The sequence below is a fragment of the Bufo gargarizans genome, chromosome 8 (genome assembly GCF_014858855.1).
Source record: "Bufo gargarizans isolate SCDJY-AF-19 chromosome 8, ASM1485885v1, whole genome shotgun sequence".
In the NCBI taxonomy this organism is placed as follows: Eukaryota; Metazoa; Chordata; class Amphibia; order Anura; family Bufonidae; genus Bufo; species Bufo gargarizans.
This window is the reverse complement of record NC_058087.1, coordinates 179,085,339-179,102,382: the sequence shown is the minus strand read 5'-3', so window position 1 is coordinate 179,102,382 and position 17,044 is coordinate 179,085,339. Positions and strand designations below refer to the sequence as shown.

Genomic DNA, 17,044 nt, shown 5'->3' with positions numbered 1-17,044 from the left:
CTAGCAACCCATGTCCTCAGCTCTATGCACAAAATCCCGGTGACAGGTTCCCTTTAAGTTTCCCTGCATATAGATAATACATGTACCATGGAGTCTGGCGCACTACAATTCAGTCCAGAAGCAGTCTTCTCAGCTGTGCTGTATACTGCCATGTTTCTGCACAGGCGCTTCCATCTTCCCTGTCAAGCAGCATACAAGCAATTTTTATAAGCTGCTGTTTAGTGAACAGAGGCTCACTATGCCGAGAACAGGAATTGTTATCCGGCAGTGGGGAAAGTGACTAAGCATGGCCACCAGCATTCAGCTCAGGACCGGATGTGCACATTGCTATATAGTTTGAACACCAGGTGGCGCCATATTATGTAAGTAAATGTCATGATTCTTCACTGGATCAGTGTTTTTAATGCATGTAAATTGAAAACACTGCTATTTTTTCATGATCTATACAATAAATAAAATTCACTGGCAGAATAACTTCTGTAAGTGCCAAGAACATGAAAAAAAATGTAAGCAATACAGAGGGCGAGTATTTATTGCAATGGAAGGTCAGTGTTGTACTACAGACCAGTGGTTTCTAGACCTTACTTTGTCAGAAAGGGAGTAGCAATGTTTGCGATTGGATCCCAGGATAATCCGTGCCGAGCGGGACTGCTGCCAGATAGTGAAGAGGGTAAAGAAGGGGCCTTGATAAATACATAGTGTTAAAGGGGAACTCTTGGCCGGTGGAATGCAGGATATGTTAATATATACATGTACAAAATAATAAAAAATAAATGAAACCAGCTCTGAGGGACAGACACTCCTGTCTAAATCTGCGTCAGAGGAAGGAACTTTTGGTAGTAACTCTTGGTGACGTCAATCATGAGTTCCTGCGTGCATTCTGGGAGCTCTCCTGAGAACAGTCCTAAAGGGGTAAAAAGACAAAAGGAGCAGAAATCAGACAAAATAAAAGTCCAGAATAAGTTTTTTATATATATATATATATATATATATATATAATTTATAGTTAATAATAAAGATCCACTAATAAGAGATTTACACATTAGACGTATATTGGCCGCACCAGCCGATTTCAGCAGGGCTGGCTGATTTTTAAAGGTGTACGGGGGTCTCCCAGTGGCAGATGTTGAGGGAGGTATGGATTGGTGTTTTGGACATGCTCCTTACAACATAATTCTGTTGTTTGACCAGAGGAGTCTGGCAGATGCTATATCCCCTTTTCCACTCAGAACACATGTATACTTGGCCGAGCATGGTGTGCACGTGTACGCGTGGGTCGAGCGAGAGAGCAATCCGTTCAACAGCTATCTTATGTGTATGGCCAGCCTAGGAAACAGGGGTTATCCAACGTTCTCCACCTGAAGATAAAGGCCAGAGTCAAGACAGTTAAAGGGGTTGTTCAATGTTGACTCGTTCTTTTCTAAATGACACCCCCCACCCCGCCAGATCCGTGAAGGAAGTATACTTCCTGCTCCCCGCAGCTGGTTCAGTGGCTCCCTGACTGTCATTGCATGTATACTTCCTGCATGGGCAGGGTCATGTATGCCACTGCAGCCAATGACTGGCCTCTGTGGTGACGTGTCTCCAAGCGGTACTACTTAGGGACTTGTCATGCATGCAGGAAGTTTACATGCAGGGGACCAAAAGTTTGGTGAAAACAGTCTGGAAGACACAGAACCATCACTGAGTGGCGGGTAAGTATACTTCCCTTCACAGGTCTGGGACGTGGAATTTAAAATACCAAGTCAACAATGGACAACTCCTTTAAATCTCTTGACCATGGCCTTTATCTTCATGTGGGAGAGGAACCCCCCTCACTGCAGTTCTTGGTTGTTGAGTGGTCTCAGTCACTGGCTGCTTTACCTCAACCTTTGAAGTCACCGTGGAACCATAGCCTAAATCTCAACCACCACTACTTTCCCCAACAATCTGGACTCACCGGGGCAGCCAGAAAACACGGTAAATGGGGGGACCACCGTCTCAGGGGGCAAAACCGTATTGTCCAATATTTTACAGCAATCCTTCAAGACGCATCTCCGGCCCTGTACGCAATACAAGAATTGATGAGATTGAACCTCAAATTTTGAAACACAGTGTTGAAAGCATTATTTCAAGTGATGTAAAAAATCAAGGGGCCACAAGACTTTAGGACCCCTATCAGGAGGGCTGCTCTCCAGCTGTCAAGACATACTAGGAGTTGTAGCTTTGAAACAGGGGTTGTGCACCCCTGCTTTTAAGGGGTTGAACAGTGTCTAGATATTGAAGACCTATCCTCAGAACAGGCCATCAATATCACATGGGTGGGTGTCCGACACCCTGAGCCTCCACCAAACAGATGTGGAGGGTCGCCATTTATGTGATTGAGAGCTGAACTGCATACACAGTACATGGAGCCTTCTGCTTCTGGCTCCATCCACTGTGGTGCCGTCCGAAAACAGTTGATCTGTGGGGGCGCCGGACCGCCACCAATTTGTATCCTGATGATAGCTCATTAATATCTAGACCAGGGGTAGGCAACCTCCGGCACTCCAGCTGTAGTGAAACTACAAATCCCAGCATGCATACTTACTCTGTTCTTCTCCGAACGCCCATAGAAATGAATGGAGCATGCTGGGAATTGTAGTTTCACAGCAGCGGGAGTGCCGAAAGCTGGTGACCCCTGATCTAGACACTTGAAAACCAAGCAATCAAACTGAGAATTGCAGCCTTTTTACAATGAGTGAGGAGATGCCGCCATGGACCAGTTCCCTTTAAACCCTTGATACTTACGATGACACAGTTCTTCCCTATGTGTACATAGGAGCCTATCTGTGCCGCATTCACCACGCAGTCTTCTTCTATAAAGACATGGTCTCCGATGTGTAGAGGGAAAAAAGCCACCCTGTAGGAGCAAGAAATATTAGGTGTTTACCCCGCCATCTTGCCGAATCACATGTTCCATAATGCATCGCATGGTCCTAGAGCTACAGCGTTTTATGTGTCGCCCTGTGACCACAGAGTCACGAGCTGCTATCATAGCTGGGGGCAGGTATACACCGCTGACCCTCGGTCCAATTATGTGGCACAGTTTTTCCTCCACATAAAGGATCTTTCATTTTGACCCATTTTTCTTCATATGTGAATATAATTGGCATTTAGCGAGGCGGTGGGCTTTTTTACTGGCAAGGAACGGAACAAACTGAAAAGACAGAAGCTCTATTGGCAATTAAAGGGAATTAGAGAACTAAGAATAACACTGTGTAATGGAAGCACAGGGACAGGACACTTAATGGGCAGCAATGGACTATTAATTGGTGGTGTCTCATATATGGGCGCAGGAGTCACGAGAATACACAAACACTTCTACGGGCCAGATCCTGCATCTGCTCATACTTTTGTACATAGGAAGAAGTATTGTAATAATTAGTGCTGGCCGACTCCAGATAGTAAAACTGGCCATACACTTTAAATTCGGCCAAACTTGACGATTCCAGCCGACCATCTAATGTGTACGGGAACCTATCGACTGTCCGTGGAGAGAAGGATCAAGCTTGTTGGACTTCAATATACTTGATCCTTTTGTTCTTTAGAGAGATAAGCAGCTTCCAGAGCAAACACATACCCAGTTGGCTTTTCTATATTGTATTTTTCGCTTTATAAGACGCACTTTTTGTCATCCAAAAGTGGTGGAAATATGACGCGTCTTATAAAGCAAATATTAACGGGCACTATCATTAGTATGCAGGGGGTGTGGAGAGTGTAGCGCTGATGCTGGCTTTACTCATCCGTCCCTGGTCTTCTGGCACTATGACCTGGCGCTGTGCATTATCAGGTCACAGTGCAGCGCCGGCAGAAAACCAGGGAGCGGCGAGTGCAGGAAGAGTGCGCTAGATCTGCAGAGTGGCAGCACCATCTGGAGCAGGAGAGGTTAATTTATATTTTTTATGTCTGATCTGAGGTCTGAGGAAGTTTGAGGCCTGATTGGGGGGGGGGGGGGGGGGGGGGGCGATGTGACGTCTGATAAAGATTGGGGAGTCTAATCTGAGGCTTGATAAAGATTGAGGAGTGGGATCTGAGGATCTGAGGTCTGATAAATATTGAGTCTGATCTGGGGTCTGATAAAGATTGAGGAGTCTAATCTGAGGTCTGAAAGATTGAGGAGTCTGATCTGAGGTCTGATAAAGATTGAGGAGTCTGATCTGAGGTCTGATAAAGATTGAGGAGTCTAATCTGAGGTCTGATACAGATTGAGGAGTCTAATCTGAGGCCTGAAAGATTGAGGAGTCTAATCTGAGGTCTGAAAGATTGAGGAGTCTAATCTGAGGTCTGAAAGATTGAGGAGTCTAATCTGAGGTCTGAAAGATTGAGGAGTCTAATCTGAGGTCTGATAAAGATTGAGGAGTTTTATCTGAGGTCTGATAAAGATTGAGGAGTCTAATCTGAGGTTTGATAAAGATTGGGGGGTCTGATGAAAAATATTTAGTTTTCCTATTTTTCCTCTAAAACCTAGAAGCGTTTTATAAAGCGAAAAATACGGTTTGTGTTTCGTGCCTGTATACAAGCAGAAATAGCACTAGGTTATGTCCGTGCCTCACCCTTTGCTGAACTTCTTGAATGGTGGCCGGATCACGCTTCGACTTTTGATGACGCAGTGTCGTCCCACTCGAACATTCGCCAGGTCTCCTCTTATAATACAGTCGTTCATGACTATCGTCTGCAAAGAGGAAAGAAAGAAGGGCAAGTGAGGACAGTTATTTCAGTCTAAACATTGTACTCCAATGTTATTTATTTGATCCTAAGTCTGCAGGCTTCAGAGCTGAAATCTCCCAGCATCCTTTGGAGGCTACCTGTCTGCACAGACCTTGCACTTGTGATTTTAAATCTAAATTTTGCACCAATACAATAATCTCATGTAAATAAAATTATAGGGGGTCATCCTTCGTGCCCACCTCCCTTCAAACAGCTTATTGGTGGAGGCACCAGGAGCTGAGCCCCTACCAATTTGATAATGACGGACTATCCTAAGGATGAAGGGGATTAAAGGGATTGTCCAAGGACATTTCAATTTGGGGCACGCTCGCTGATCACCTGTTCAAGTGAATGTGGCTGAGCTGAAATACCAAGCACAGCCACTATGCAATGGACGGCGCTGGGCTTGGTAAGCCGAGAGGATGCCGTGGTGCTCACTACATTGCCACATCTTCCTCAAACAGCTGACTAGTGGTGGTGCCTGATGTTGTACCCCCACCGATCTGATATTGGAGACCTATCCAGAGGACAGGTCATCAATATTAAACACAGAAAAGACTCCTTTCATGAATTTACAAAATGACTTTTTATACAGATTATGGGGGCAATTTACTGTGCTGAAATATTCCTAAATTGGGCAAATTTCAGGCGCAGATAGCGGCACAGCGGTTAGCTGCGCTGCTCTCTCCGCTCATGCCAGGTCTAAAATTGTGGGCATGGGTCGGCCTGTTTCATTCACCATTTTCTACACCATTGGAAGATGTCTTCATAACGCATCTTCATAACTTCGTACGATCCACCGCCAGTTTAAGGCTTTAAGACCGGCATCTAAAATGCCGGTCTTAATAATTGTGCCCCTATATCTTTATACAAGCTCTAAAATAGGGATCAGAGGCGGACTAAGGCTGTCCATACACATTAGATAGCATTCAGCCAAGCATGCATGTGCCTTGGACAGTAAGGGGGATGAAAGAGACCTCTGCCAGTGGCTTGTCTACCCAGGGACAAAAGGACTGGACATGCTGAAATCCAACTGCCTGATCCTTTGTCACCGCCAGATATCTGAGAAGCTCTGACAGACGTTCTTCAGAACCTCCTGCTTGAGGTTCTTTTGTTTTGCTTTCGTTTTGTCATCTCGTTTCCCTCTCTCAGCTGTCATCTAGTGGCACTGATTGCATCCCTTTAAATCCCCTCCCATGCTGCATCACTTTGCGGTTTATACAACTTCCTGGATTGTGTGCATGCTGGATGCTGCAACTGACGCTTCTACAGATAAGTCTGTTCCTTTATTTGTGTTTTCCTGTTGGCTTAAACCTAGGTGACCCTGACTCCCTCCGTATTAAGTGTAGGGAGCTAGTGGTCGTGTCCCCTCAATATTATAGGGTGTTCAGGTGTCATACAGTTGAGGCACGAGGGCATGCAATTATTTATCATAGAGATCTTTGCATGGGCTGAGAAGTCAGGGAGAGCGCGAGGGCTTTTACAGGGCTCACCCTTATGTTCCTTAGTTTGGGATCCAGTCAGTCGGATCTTCATTTGTTGTCTTCTAGTTTTCTGCAACACCATCCGTGACATTATAAACCGCCAAAACCGTCTCAAGCATGGATCCGGTTTTACTCTTGACTGAACGAATGCAGGCTCTTTCACTGGAGGTAGCAGATCTCCGTAAAACTGTATCTCAGTTTCAGGTGACCGTTTCTGCTTGCGTTCATGGAATTTGTTCTGAGCCTAAGATCTCGCTCCCGGATACGTTCTCTGGGGGTAGTGAGAATTTTGTTTGTTTTAGAGAGGCTTGCAAACTCCATTTTCGCCTACTTCCCCATTCCTCTGGTGATGAGGAGCAGAGAGTGGGGATCATCATCTCGTTGCTCAGGGATAATGCTCAGTCTTGGGCCTTTTTCGCTGCTGGTGGGGGCACAGTCCCTCCGATCGGTGGATAATTTTTTTGTAGCCCTAGGTCGAGTATATGATGATCTGGATCATATCGCTCTGGCTGAATCTAGACTGCGTCTTTTATGCCAGGGTAAACAGTCCGCAGAGATATACTGCTCAGAATTTCGGAGATGGGCAGCTGATTCTGGTTGGAATGATGCTGCACTCCGAAGTCAATTTTGCAGAGGGATTGAAGGATGCATTTGCATTTAATGAGAGACCTGCCTCCTTGGAGTCTGCCATGTCTCAGGCTGTTCGTTTTTGACAGGCGTCTTAGAGAGAGAGGAGAGATCACTCCTTCCTGTCATATTCAGTCCAAGGACAGTGCGGCGGTCTCATTCAGTGCACAGGGGTCTCAGTCTCTCTCAATCCCTTCTGAGCAGGGGCCCATGCAGCTGGGTTTGCTTGCCTCTAATAATAAATAGAGGATTCAGCTCTCCAAGGAGGGTTTGTTTCTGTTGTGGAGGTACAAATCATTTGGCAAGTTTGCCCCTCTAGAAGATCCAGGGAGAGTTTTGAGGGTAATAAAGAAACAAAAAGAAAGAAATCCTCAAAAAAATTTCCATCTGTTACTATTGGCAAGGTTGATGCGGAAATTGAAGGTTTTCAGTTTGCTTGTAGTTCCCGTTTTGTCCTACCTGTCAGGGTGGCGCTAGAGAGCAAGAACATTTTTTGTGCGATTTTTGTAGATAGTGGAGCAGCTGTCAATCTCATTGATAATCAATTTGCTATAACACATAGTTTCCAGGTATGCACTTTGGGAAAGGACATACCTGTTTTTGCTATTGATTCCACTCCACTTTCTCAAAAATCGTTAAAGAGCATAGTTCACAATATCCGTTTGACTGTGAGTGATGCTCATGTTGAGGATATGTCAGGTTTCGTTCTAAGCGGATTGCCTACTCCTCTAGTGTTGGGGCTACCCTGGCTCACTAAACATAACCCCACCATTGATTGGCAAGTGAGGCAAATAAATGGTTGGAGTGACTTTTGCAGAGAGAATTGCCTCACGAAATCTGTTTCTGAGGTTTCTACTAAGACTGTACCATCTTTTTTCTCTGAATTTTCGGATGTGTTTTCTGAGAGTGGTGTTCAGGAGTTGCCCCCGCACAGGGAGTACGATTGCCCTATTAATCTCATCCCAGGCGCCAAGCTGCCTAAATCTCGTTTATACAATCTCTCCCAACCTGAAAGGGTCGCTATGCGTGCTTATATCTCCGAGAGCCTGAGAAAGGGACAAATCCGACCCTCGAAGTCACCTGTTGCCGCTGGGTTTTTTTTTTTGTTAAGAAAAAAGATGGTTCTTTAAGACCATGTCTGGATTTCAGGGAGCTGAAGAGTATCACTATTCGTGACCCTTATCCGCTTCCTCTGATCCCGGACCTGTTTAACCAGATTGTTGGGGCTAAAGTTTTTTCCAAGTTGGATTTAAGAGGGGCATACAACCTGGTCAGGGTCAGAGAGGGGGACGAATAGAAGACGGCCTTCAATACCCCTGAGGGCCATTTTGAGAATTTGGTTATGCCTTTTGGTTTGATGAATGCTCCAGCCGTCTTCCAACATTTTGTGAACAGCATTTTTTATCATTTAATGGGGAAATTTGCACTGGTGTATCTAGATGACATTTTGATTTTTTCTCCTGATTTCAAAACTCATAAGGAACACTTACGTCAGGTCTTGCTCATACTGCAGGAGAATAAATTGTACGCTAAACTGGAAAAATGTGTTTGCGGTTCCAGAAATTCAATTTCTGGGGTTTCTTCTCTCCGCTTCTGGTTTTCGCATGGACCCCGAGAAGGTCCGCGCTGTGCTTGATTGGGAGCTTCCTGAGAATCAGAGGGCGCTGATGCGCTTTTGGCAATTATTACAGAAAGTTAATTTTGAATTATTCCTCTGTTAAGCCACTCACTGATATCACTAGAAAGGGGGTAGATTTTTCTTCCTGGTCGGTAGAGGCGCGTATGGCCTTTTCTAGTATCAAAGAGAGTTTTGCTTCCGCTCCCATCTTGGTACAACCTAATATCTCTCTGTCCTTCATAGTTGAGGTGGACGCTTCTGAGGTGGGTGTGGGTGCGGTCTTGTCTCAGGGTCCCTCTCCTGCCAAATGGCGACCGTGTGCCTTTTTCTCGAAGAAACTCTCCTCCGCAGAGAGAAATTACGATGTGGGAGATAGGGAGTTGTTGGCCATCAAGTTAGCTTTTGAGGAATGGCGCCATTGGCTAGAGGGAGCCAGACACCCTATTACCGTGTTTACTGACCATAAGAATCTGGCCTACTTGGAGTCAGCCAAGCGTCTGAACCCGAGACAGGCCAGATGGTCTTTGTTCTTTTCAAGGTTTAATTTTGTTGTCACGTTCCGCCCTGGGGTTAAGAATGTGAAGGCGGATGCCCTGTCACGTTGTTTTCCGGGAGGGGGGAACTTTGAAGACCCGGGTCCCATTTTGGCTGAAGGGGTGGTCGTCTCTGCTCTTTATCCTGAATTGGAGGCAGAGGTTCAAGCAGCCCAGGCAGAGGCTCCTGATCTTTGTCCTCCTGGGAGGTTGTTTGTGCCTCTCGCTTTACGACACAAGGTTTTTAAGGAGCACCACGATACTGTCCTTGCTGGGCACCCGGGGGGTAGAGCCACAGTTGATCTCATTGCTCGGAGATTCTGGTGGCCGGCTCTTCGTAAGTCCGTTGAGGGTTTTGTGGCAGCCTGCGAGACCTGCGCTCGTGCCAAGGTCCCTCATTCACGGCCATCAGGTCCCCTTCTCCCGTTACCCATTCCTTCCCGTCCTTGGACACATCTGTCCATGGACTTCATTACGGACCTACCTCGTTCCTCGGGGAAGACTGCGATTCTGGTGGTGGTGGACCGTTTTTGCAAAATGGCGCATTTCATTCCCTTTCCTGGGTTACCCAATGCTAAGACGCTGGCGCAGGCATTTATCGATCACATTGTCAAATTGCACGGTATTCCTTCAGACATAGTCTCTGATAGGGGCACGCAGTTTGTTTCCAGATTCTGGAAGCCTTTCTGTTCTCGCTTGGGGGTTCGGTTGGCATTCTCTTCTGCTTTCCATCCGCAGTCGAATGGCCAGACAGAGCGCGTCAATCAGAATCTGGAGACATATCTGCGCTGTTTTGTGGCGGAGAATCAGGAGGATTGGTGTTCTTTTTTGTCCCTTGCTGAGTTTGCTTTAAATAACCGTCGTCAGGAGTCCTCTGATAAGTCACAATTATTTGGTGCATATGGGTTTCATCCGCAGTTTGGGACATTCTCTGAAGAGGGGTCTTCTGGTTTACCTGATGAGGAGAGATTCTCCTTGTCTTTGTCATCTATTTGGCAAAAGATTCAGGATAATCTAAAGAGCATGAGTGAGAGATATAAGCGTGTGGCGGATAAGAGACGTGTGCCTGGTCCGGACCTGAATGTTGGTGATCTGGTGTGGTTGTCTACTAAGAATATCAAATTGAAGGTTCCCTCCTGGAAGTTGGGTCCTAAGTTTTTTGGGCCTTACAAAATCTTGTCCGTCATCAATCCTGCTGCCTACCGTCTTGATCTTCCTCAGACTTGGAAGATCCATAATGTTTTTCATAAGTCCCTATTAAAACCTTATGTCCAACCCACTGTACCCTCCTCTTTGCCTCCTCCTCCGATTATGGTTGATGGTAATCTTGAATTTCAGGTCTCTAGGATTGTGGATTCTCGTATTGTCCGTGGTTCTCTCCAGTATCTCGTTTATTGGGAGGGTTATGGTCCTGAGGAGAGGATGTGGGTCCCAGTGACGGACATTAAGGCTAATCGTCTCATCAGGGCTTTCCATAGGTCCCATCCTTGAGGTTCTTTTGTTTTGCTTTCGTTTTGTTTTGTAATCTTGTTTCCCTCTCTCAGCTGTCATCTAGTGGCACTGATTGCATCCCTTTAAATCCCCTCCCATGCTGCATCTCTTTGCGGTTTATACAACTTCCTGGATTGTGTGCATGCTGGATGCTGCAACTGATGATTCTACAGATAAGTCTGTTCCTTTATTTATGTTTTCCTGTTGGCTTGAATCTAGGTGACCCTGACTCCCTCCGTATTAAGTGTAGGGAGCCGGTGGTCGTGTCCCCTCACTATTATAGGGTGTTCAGGTGTCATACAGTCGAGGCACGAGGGCATGCAATTATCTATCATAGAGAGCATGGGCTGAGAAGTCAGGGAGAGCGCGAGGGCTTTACAGGGCTCACCCTTATGTTCCTTAGTTTGTGATCAAATCAGTCGGATCTTCATTTGTTGTCTTCTAGTTTTCTGCAACACCATCCGTGACATCCTTCTCTTTCCCGACATTTGCCGTCAGGCCAGAGTCGGGAGGGCCCAATACACATTAGATGGTTGGCCAGTCCTGCTGATACCAGCAAGTTCGGCCGCATGCACCTAATGTGTACGGCCATCTTTATGTATGCACAGCATTTTCAGAAGCCACTTTTATTTATCTGGTGCAGAGTGATAATTGCTAGGTGCAGAGAGCGCTCCCTGGTTTGTCGCGTCTAATTCACTGGATGATCGTGTAAACCTGATAAATGAGGATAAAAGTTTCTGCTGAAAGCTGAAGGGAGCAGCTAATCTCACACTGATTTTCTTCTTTCCATATAATCTGTCAAACTCCTTCCGTAAAGACTACCACAATGAGGCCTGATCACAAGCATGGAGAACCTGCGTGCCCTCGCTCCTGGCCTAGCGTGATCTAAAGCTGGACACAGAAGGGAAACGTGCTTTTTTATAATTTGTGAAAGTTTTTTTTTTCTTCTTTGGGATAAAATTACCTTTTCCGCACTAATATATATATATTTTAAAAAATCATTACAATTTTTTTTTTCCAGTAGGGGCCACTGGGGGGTGCTAACACGAGATAAAGCGGCCGCGTCCTGTTAGCCATATGTCGAGCCTGCCGATCAGCTAATATGTGTATAAAGCCTCCTGGCGGTCACCGAGCTGCAAGGGGGGGATAAGGATGGGATTTCATGTCTGAAAATGGCTTATTACCTACTTGACCGAGCGTGCACGTGTGTGGGGGTGCAGAGGACAGCAGCATGGGCAGGAAACAGCTGTGACCTCTCTGTCCTATTATCTGACTATATTGCTGTGGGTTTTGGCTCAGAACCCTCGTCTATTACCCATACCGGCTTATACATGGACGGCTGGATACTTCAGAGCAGAGGCCGCACTACATTTTTTCCGGAAGAGTAAAAATACTCCTCTTACCATTTTTAGCTGAGGAGGAGTATGAAATTGAGTATACATTACTCGCTGCGCTGTCACCTTGTACTGCAGGTCAATCTTGATGTCCGGGCTGTAGTTTTCCACCACTGAGGAGTCGTCTTAAGCTTCTCTGCCGCCATGTTAGCCGGGGCCCTCGGACACAGCGTACTGCTCCCCGTACTACAGCAACTCTCGTCAATCAGCCCCTCCTCCTTACAGATCCCGGTCCAACCAATTACAAAGCTCCTTGCTGTACGGAGCGTTGCTATTGGTTATTACGGGTACGGGCAGCATTGCTCACTGCACCGATGAATGGCAGGGAAAAGTCTAAGGCACTCGTACAGGCGTTATTGCGACCTCTGCGAGTTGCCCATATGCCTGTTAAGGAGTTACCTTAAGGACACAATCTCTCCAAGCTGATATTTGCATTTTTAATACAATACTGAGTTGTGTTCTTCGACCATTGACCCCTGCTGCATGAAGAGAGGGGGGCAGGCAAGGACTAGGAACAAGTCATTGGGAAATCGCTTCACCTGTAAGTATAAAAAGCCACAAGAACCTAAACCTGACAAGTGTAATTCCTCCCTAACGTCAACTATTGCAGCTTCTGAATTACAGTCTATAGGTAAAGCAACAGCGCCCCCAGATAAACAGGTCATAAAAGGAACTGCAAGGGAAAATGTTTCCCAAAATGAAGTTTAAAAGGGTTTTCCAACCCCTCTGGATAGGTCATCCGTATCTGATCGGTGGGGGTCGAACACCCGGGAACCCCGCCGATCAGCTGTTTGAGAAGGCAGCCTTCTTACAGTTTTTTCCTAGGCCAGTGACGACACATTCATCGGTCACGTGGCCTACGCGCAGCTCAGCCCCAAGTCAATAGGGCTGAGCACGATGCCAAGCACAGCCACTATACAATGTACGGCGCTGTGCTTGGTGAGCAGGGCGAAGGCCGCTGCGCTCACAGCACTGTTGGTGCCCTCTCAAACAGCTGATCGGCGGGGGTCCTGGGTGTTGGCCCCCACCGATAAGATACAGATGACCTATCCAGCCCATTCTGAGAGCTTTTTTTGGTTAAAACTAATGTGAGAAGTCTTGATTTTTTTTGTTTGTCAAGATAATTTTTTTGGCATCATTTATATAATTTTTTTATTTTTTTTTATTCTATTTTTATGATATGGATGCTCCAAAGTACAAGATGAGGCTGTGTTCACATCTGCCTCACAGGCGCTGTCTGGAGCCTGTGTCACATATTCATTTACATTAGGTGAACAGAACAACGTTGCACGGAGCGTGATATATATATATATATATATATATATATATTTATTATTTTTTCCGGCAAACCGATGGACACCTTAGTAGAACCCGACAGACCCCAGTGTAAGGCCTCTTTCACACGTTGTGGTCTTCACAGAACGCCCACGCATCCATTGACTTTAATGAGCATTCACACATCAGTGGTTTTCCATGGTCTGTGGTGGCACCAGAGAAGCATGCACTATTTTGTCCGTGATTAAGGATCCTTCACACTCGATATAGTCTATGGGTCTGTGAAAACCGCGGACACAACGTGGATGCCATCTGTGTTTGGTCCGTGGTTTTCACAGACCATTGGTAGGAGATGCTCTGGAAAGTAATTTTCACGTAAGCAGTGTATGTGGAATATAGTTAACACACAGGGGGCCAAAAACGGAAAAACACGGATGAACCCCTGACCATTTTGTCCCAATTGCCATCATGGACACGGACGTGTGAAAGAGGCCTAAGGCTACTTTCACATCTCCGCATTGGTTTCCAGCGGAGGATCTCAAAACCGGACCAAAACGGTTCCATTTGATTTAATACATCAGGATGCATCAGTTCCGTTAGGATGCGGTTATGTTAAATCAAAAGGGAACAAACCGGATGCGTCACTAAATACGCTGAAAGTCAATGGGTGACTTTATCCCACAGATCATTCCGTGATACCAAATTTTTACAGTATTTTTAATGACTTTTGATCACTTTTATTATTTCTTCCAAGGCTCCAAGGGGGAAGTCATTCTTGCAAAACATTTTTAGATTATTTTTCTCTCCAGCCACTAGGGGGCGTGAACATCCAATCTACTGATCACTTCACTTCTATACTGTGATACAATAGGCCTGTCAGTGTAAAACTGACAGGTAGCCTGTTACTGTATGTGCAGTAAGTAGTACGTATATCACCCACCTTGCCATTGAGGACGATGTTCTGGCTTCCGCATAATACAGACTGACGGCTGACTTTATTTCCGGAGGCCTGAGGACAGAACACACAAGAAGGTTACAGAGTTTTCTTTTATGGCACGTGGTCGTAAATAAGCTTAAACCACGGGTATCCTCAAGGGAGTATCCAGTATGGACGTAACGTATCTAAAACAGGAGGGAATCGAACTGCAGGCAGTTTCCATCTGGTGTGATGGGAGTTCTGGTATCTCAAAACTTGGGAGGGACAGAAGTTGGAGACCACTGCCATACACTGTCTACAATGCTAGGGAATTGTACTGTAAGCAGTTCTCCAATCCACTGTTGTGTTGAAGGGGTTGTCTCACTTCAGCAAACGTAATTTATTATGTAGACACAGGTACTACAAAGCATTTACTAATGTATTGTGATTGTCCATATTGCTGGCTGGATTCATATTTTCCATTACATTATACACTGCTTGTATCCATGGTTATGACCACCCTGCAATCCAGCAGCGGTGGTCGTGCTTGCCCACTATAGGAAAAGCCACCCGCCTATGTGCACTCCCCACGGGTCTGGACACCAGAGAGGCCCTGTCTCTGTACAATCTTGAGATTCTCTAGCAGCAGGCTCTGTATTTTTAATCTGTTCCATCAGGCAGCTCAACTGATGGCTCCTTATCACTGACCTTATAAACACTCATCGTAGGGCTGAAACGATTCATCGATTTAATCGATGTAATCGAGTAAAAAAAAAATACTGCATCGAGGATTCGTTTAGATAACATGACCACGGAGCGCGAGTGAAATGAAGCTTCTCACTCACTGCTCCGCGGCCTCCCGACTGCACCGCGCTGCAGGACCTAGCGTTCACGCATCGTCAGCGCGCTGGCTGACACTGTGTGTGACATCAGGTCCCCAGTGCATGCTGGGATGAAGACCATCTCCTGCGGACTCCATGTGTCGGCGCGCTCTGCACTGAAAGGTAAGTATAAAGTTAGCAGAGGCAGCAGCGGCGGGGCGGGAAATGGTGGCACCTGTGAATTGGCATGGGCTGGGGGAAATGGGGGCACCTGTGATTTGGCATGTATAACGTTATTGGCGGAAGGAGGGGCACTTGTGATTTGGCATGGGGAAATGGGGGCACCTGTGATTTGGCATGTATAAAGTTATTGGTGGGGAGAGGGGTTAATGGGGCACCTGTGATTTGGCACATGGAGGGGCTGATCTGGGGGACATGGTGGATGGCATAAGAGGCACTGGGGAAGTGGGACATCATGGCAATCTGGATGGAGGGGCTGATGGCAGTGCCATCATGGGGGCACTGGGGGTCATGGCATGGAAGGGCTGATCTGATGGCACAGGAGGCACTAGGAAAGGGTGACATTTTTATAAAGCAATACGTTATTTTTTTTTTTAACTGTAGATTTTTATTAGCACATTACGTGTTAATTCAATAATACATAAATAAAGAAAAACAAAGTGATACAGCACAGCTGGTACAGAGCCCACAGTGGACCATTGAGATGTAAAAAGGGCACAGAGACAGCGCATACAGCCGTACAAATACCATGACTGTCTAATAACGTATCACAAAAAAACTCAGGACACGGGATAAGACAACTACAGAACACAAAGGGGAAGGGACGGATGATGGAGAATGGGGGTCTCATGGAGGCCGAGTTCACAGGCTGATCAGGGGGGGCTCCCACTGTCAGACCCCACCTAATACACACTGAGGATAGGCCGGGGAACACATACAAATCATGTGACAACCCCACCCAAAGCCTTTGCAGTATGTAAGCATGGACTACACACATATGTACCAGTATGAGGCATAATTCAGACACCACGGGCCTCCATACATCCCACATACATGACAGTCAGAGGATGATGCAGGCGTGGTCATGGAGGGCGCACAGAACATACATGTACACGGAGGGGGGACGCACCCCCCAGGCCGCCATGTCTGCCCACGCAGGGCTATGTCCCCTCCACGACACTCACAGTCTCTATGTACTCCGACTTGTTATACAGCAGCTCGCTCAGCTCCATGGCTCGGCCGGCGTGACGTCACTTCCGCTCCTGGCGCGCCGGGGTTGGTCACGTGACGCGGTCATGTGACCCCCCCGCCTTGCGGGCTGAGGAGAATGGAGGAGGTGACAGCAGCGGCCGCCGCGTGTGTACGTCCAGGGAGACGGTATATGGGGGCGCCATAGGGTGATTCTGGAGGGGCTCCTGTGTCTGAACTGTGTCCTAGTCAGTCAAAAAAAAAAAAAAAAAGGGGAAAAAAAAACTTTTAAGGAGTTTTCTGGGAAAATTGTGAAATTATTTTTGTCCCCTTAATGCGCAGACGTCCAGCTTTAATAATTATAAATGTATCCCCCGCTGCCATGTCTGCAGGTGAGGCCTTAGCCAATGGGACGTCAGGTGACCTAGGTATGCACGTGCAATCGGCGCTAGATTGGGCGAAGCGGTCACGTGACGCCAAGTAAGACGACAGACGCTTTGTGTGCTTGCTGCCATGGCCGCCGAGGGAGACGTTTTTTAATCGGATCGGCGCCAGCGTCATTTTTAAGACTGTTACAAATTTGTGCGTTGGTAAGAGAATAGTTGTCGAATCCTTATTAATCCCCTTTATGTCCATGAAATGCAATCTGTTATCACCGACCGGGTAAGGCTGGGTTCGCATCACGTTTTATGCCTCCGTTTGATGTATACATAAAAAAAAAAAAAAAGGATCCAAAAACACAGCACAGTTTTTTTTTGTTTTTTTTTAGGCCTCTTTCACACGAGCGTGACGGATTAAGTCAGGATGCGTTCAGTGAAACTCGCACCATTTTGCAAGCAAGTTCAGTCAGTTTTGTCTGCGCCTCTGCGGTTGCGTTTCGTTTTTTTACGCGCGGGTGCAATGCATTTTGATGCGTTTTTCACGCGCGCGATAAAAAAACTGAAGGTT

General features: G+C 46.5%; 2 protein-coding genes across 8 annotated transcripts in view; one reads left to right on the top strand and one right to left on the bottom strand.

Annotated features, from left to right (window-relative positions):
* Positions 1-516: 516 nt before the first annotated feature.
* LOC122944738 (dynactin subunit 5) lies at positions 517-16,224 on the bottom strand. Its single transcript, XM_044303321.1, has 6 exons — positions 16,093-16,224; positions 14,091-14,159; positions 4,575-4,693; positions 2,770-2,881; positions 1,940-2,042; positions 517-904 (listed from the first exon to the last, which is right to left on the bottom strand). Exons 1-6 carry the CDS (start codon positions 16,138-16,140, stop codon positions 807-809), a joined length of 549 nt encoding a protein of 182 aa, XP_044159256.1. The 5' UTR covers positions 16,141-16,224; the 3' UTR covers positions 517-806.
* LOC122944737 (partner and localizer of BRCA2-like) overlaps positions 16,216-17,044 on the top strand; it is a 40,342-nt gene continuing 39,513 nt past the window's right edge. For 4 of the 7 annotated variants that reach the window (XR_006391051.1, XR_006391049.1, XR_006391050.1 and 1 more), the window contains exon 1: positions 16,216-16,268. Coding sequence is in view for 2 of the 7 variants with exons in the window: in XM_044303316.1 (XP_044159251.1) it covers positions 16,236-16,268 (33 nt within the window). In the remaining 5 variants the exon portion in view is untranslated. Of the gene's footprint in view, positions 16,286-17,044 lie in introns of all 7 variants that reach the window. The other 3 variants (XM_044303318.1, XM_044303319.1, XM_044303320.1) reach the window with 3 other exon arrangements.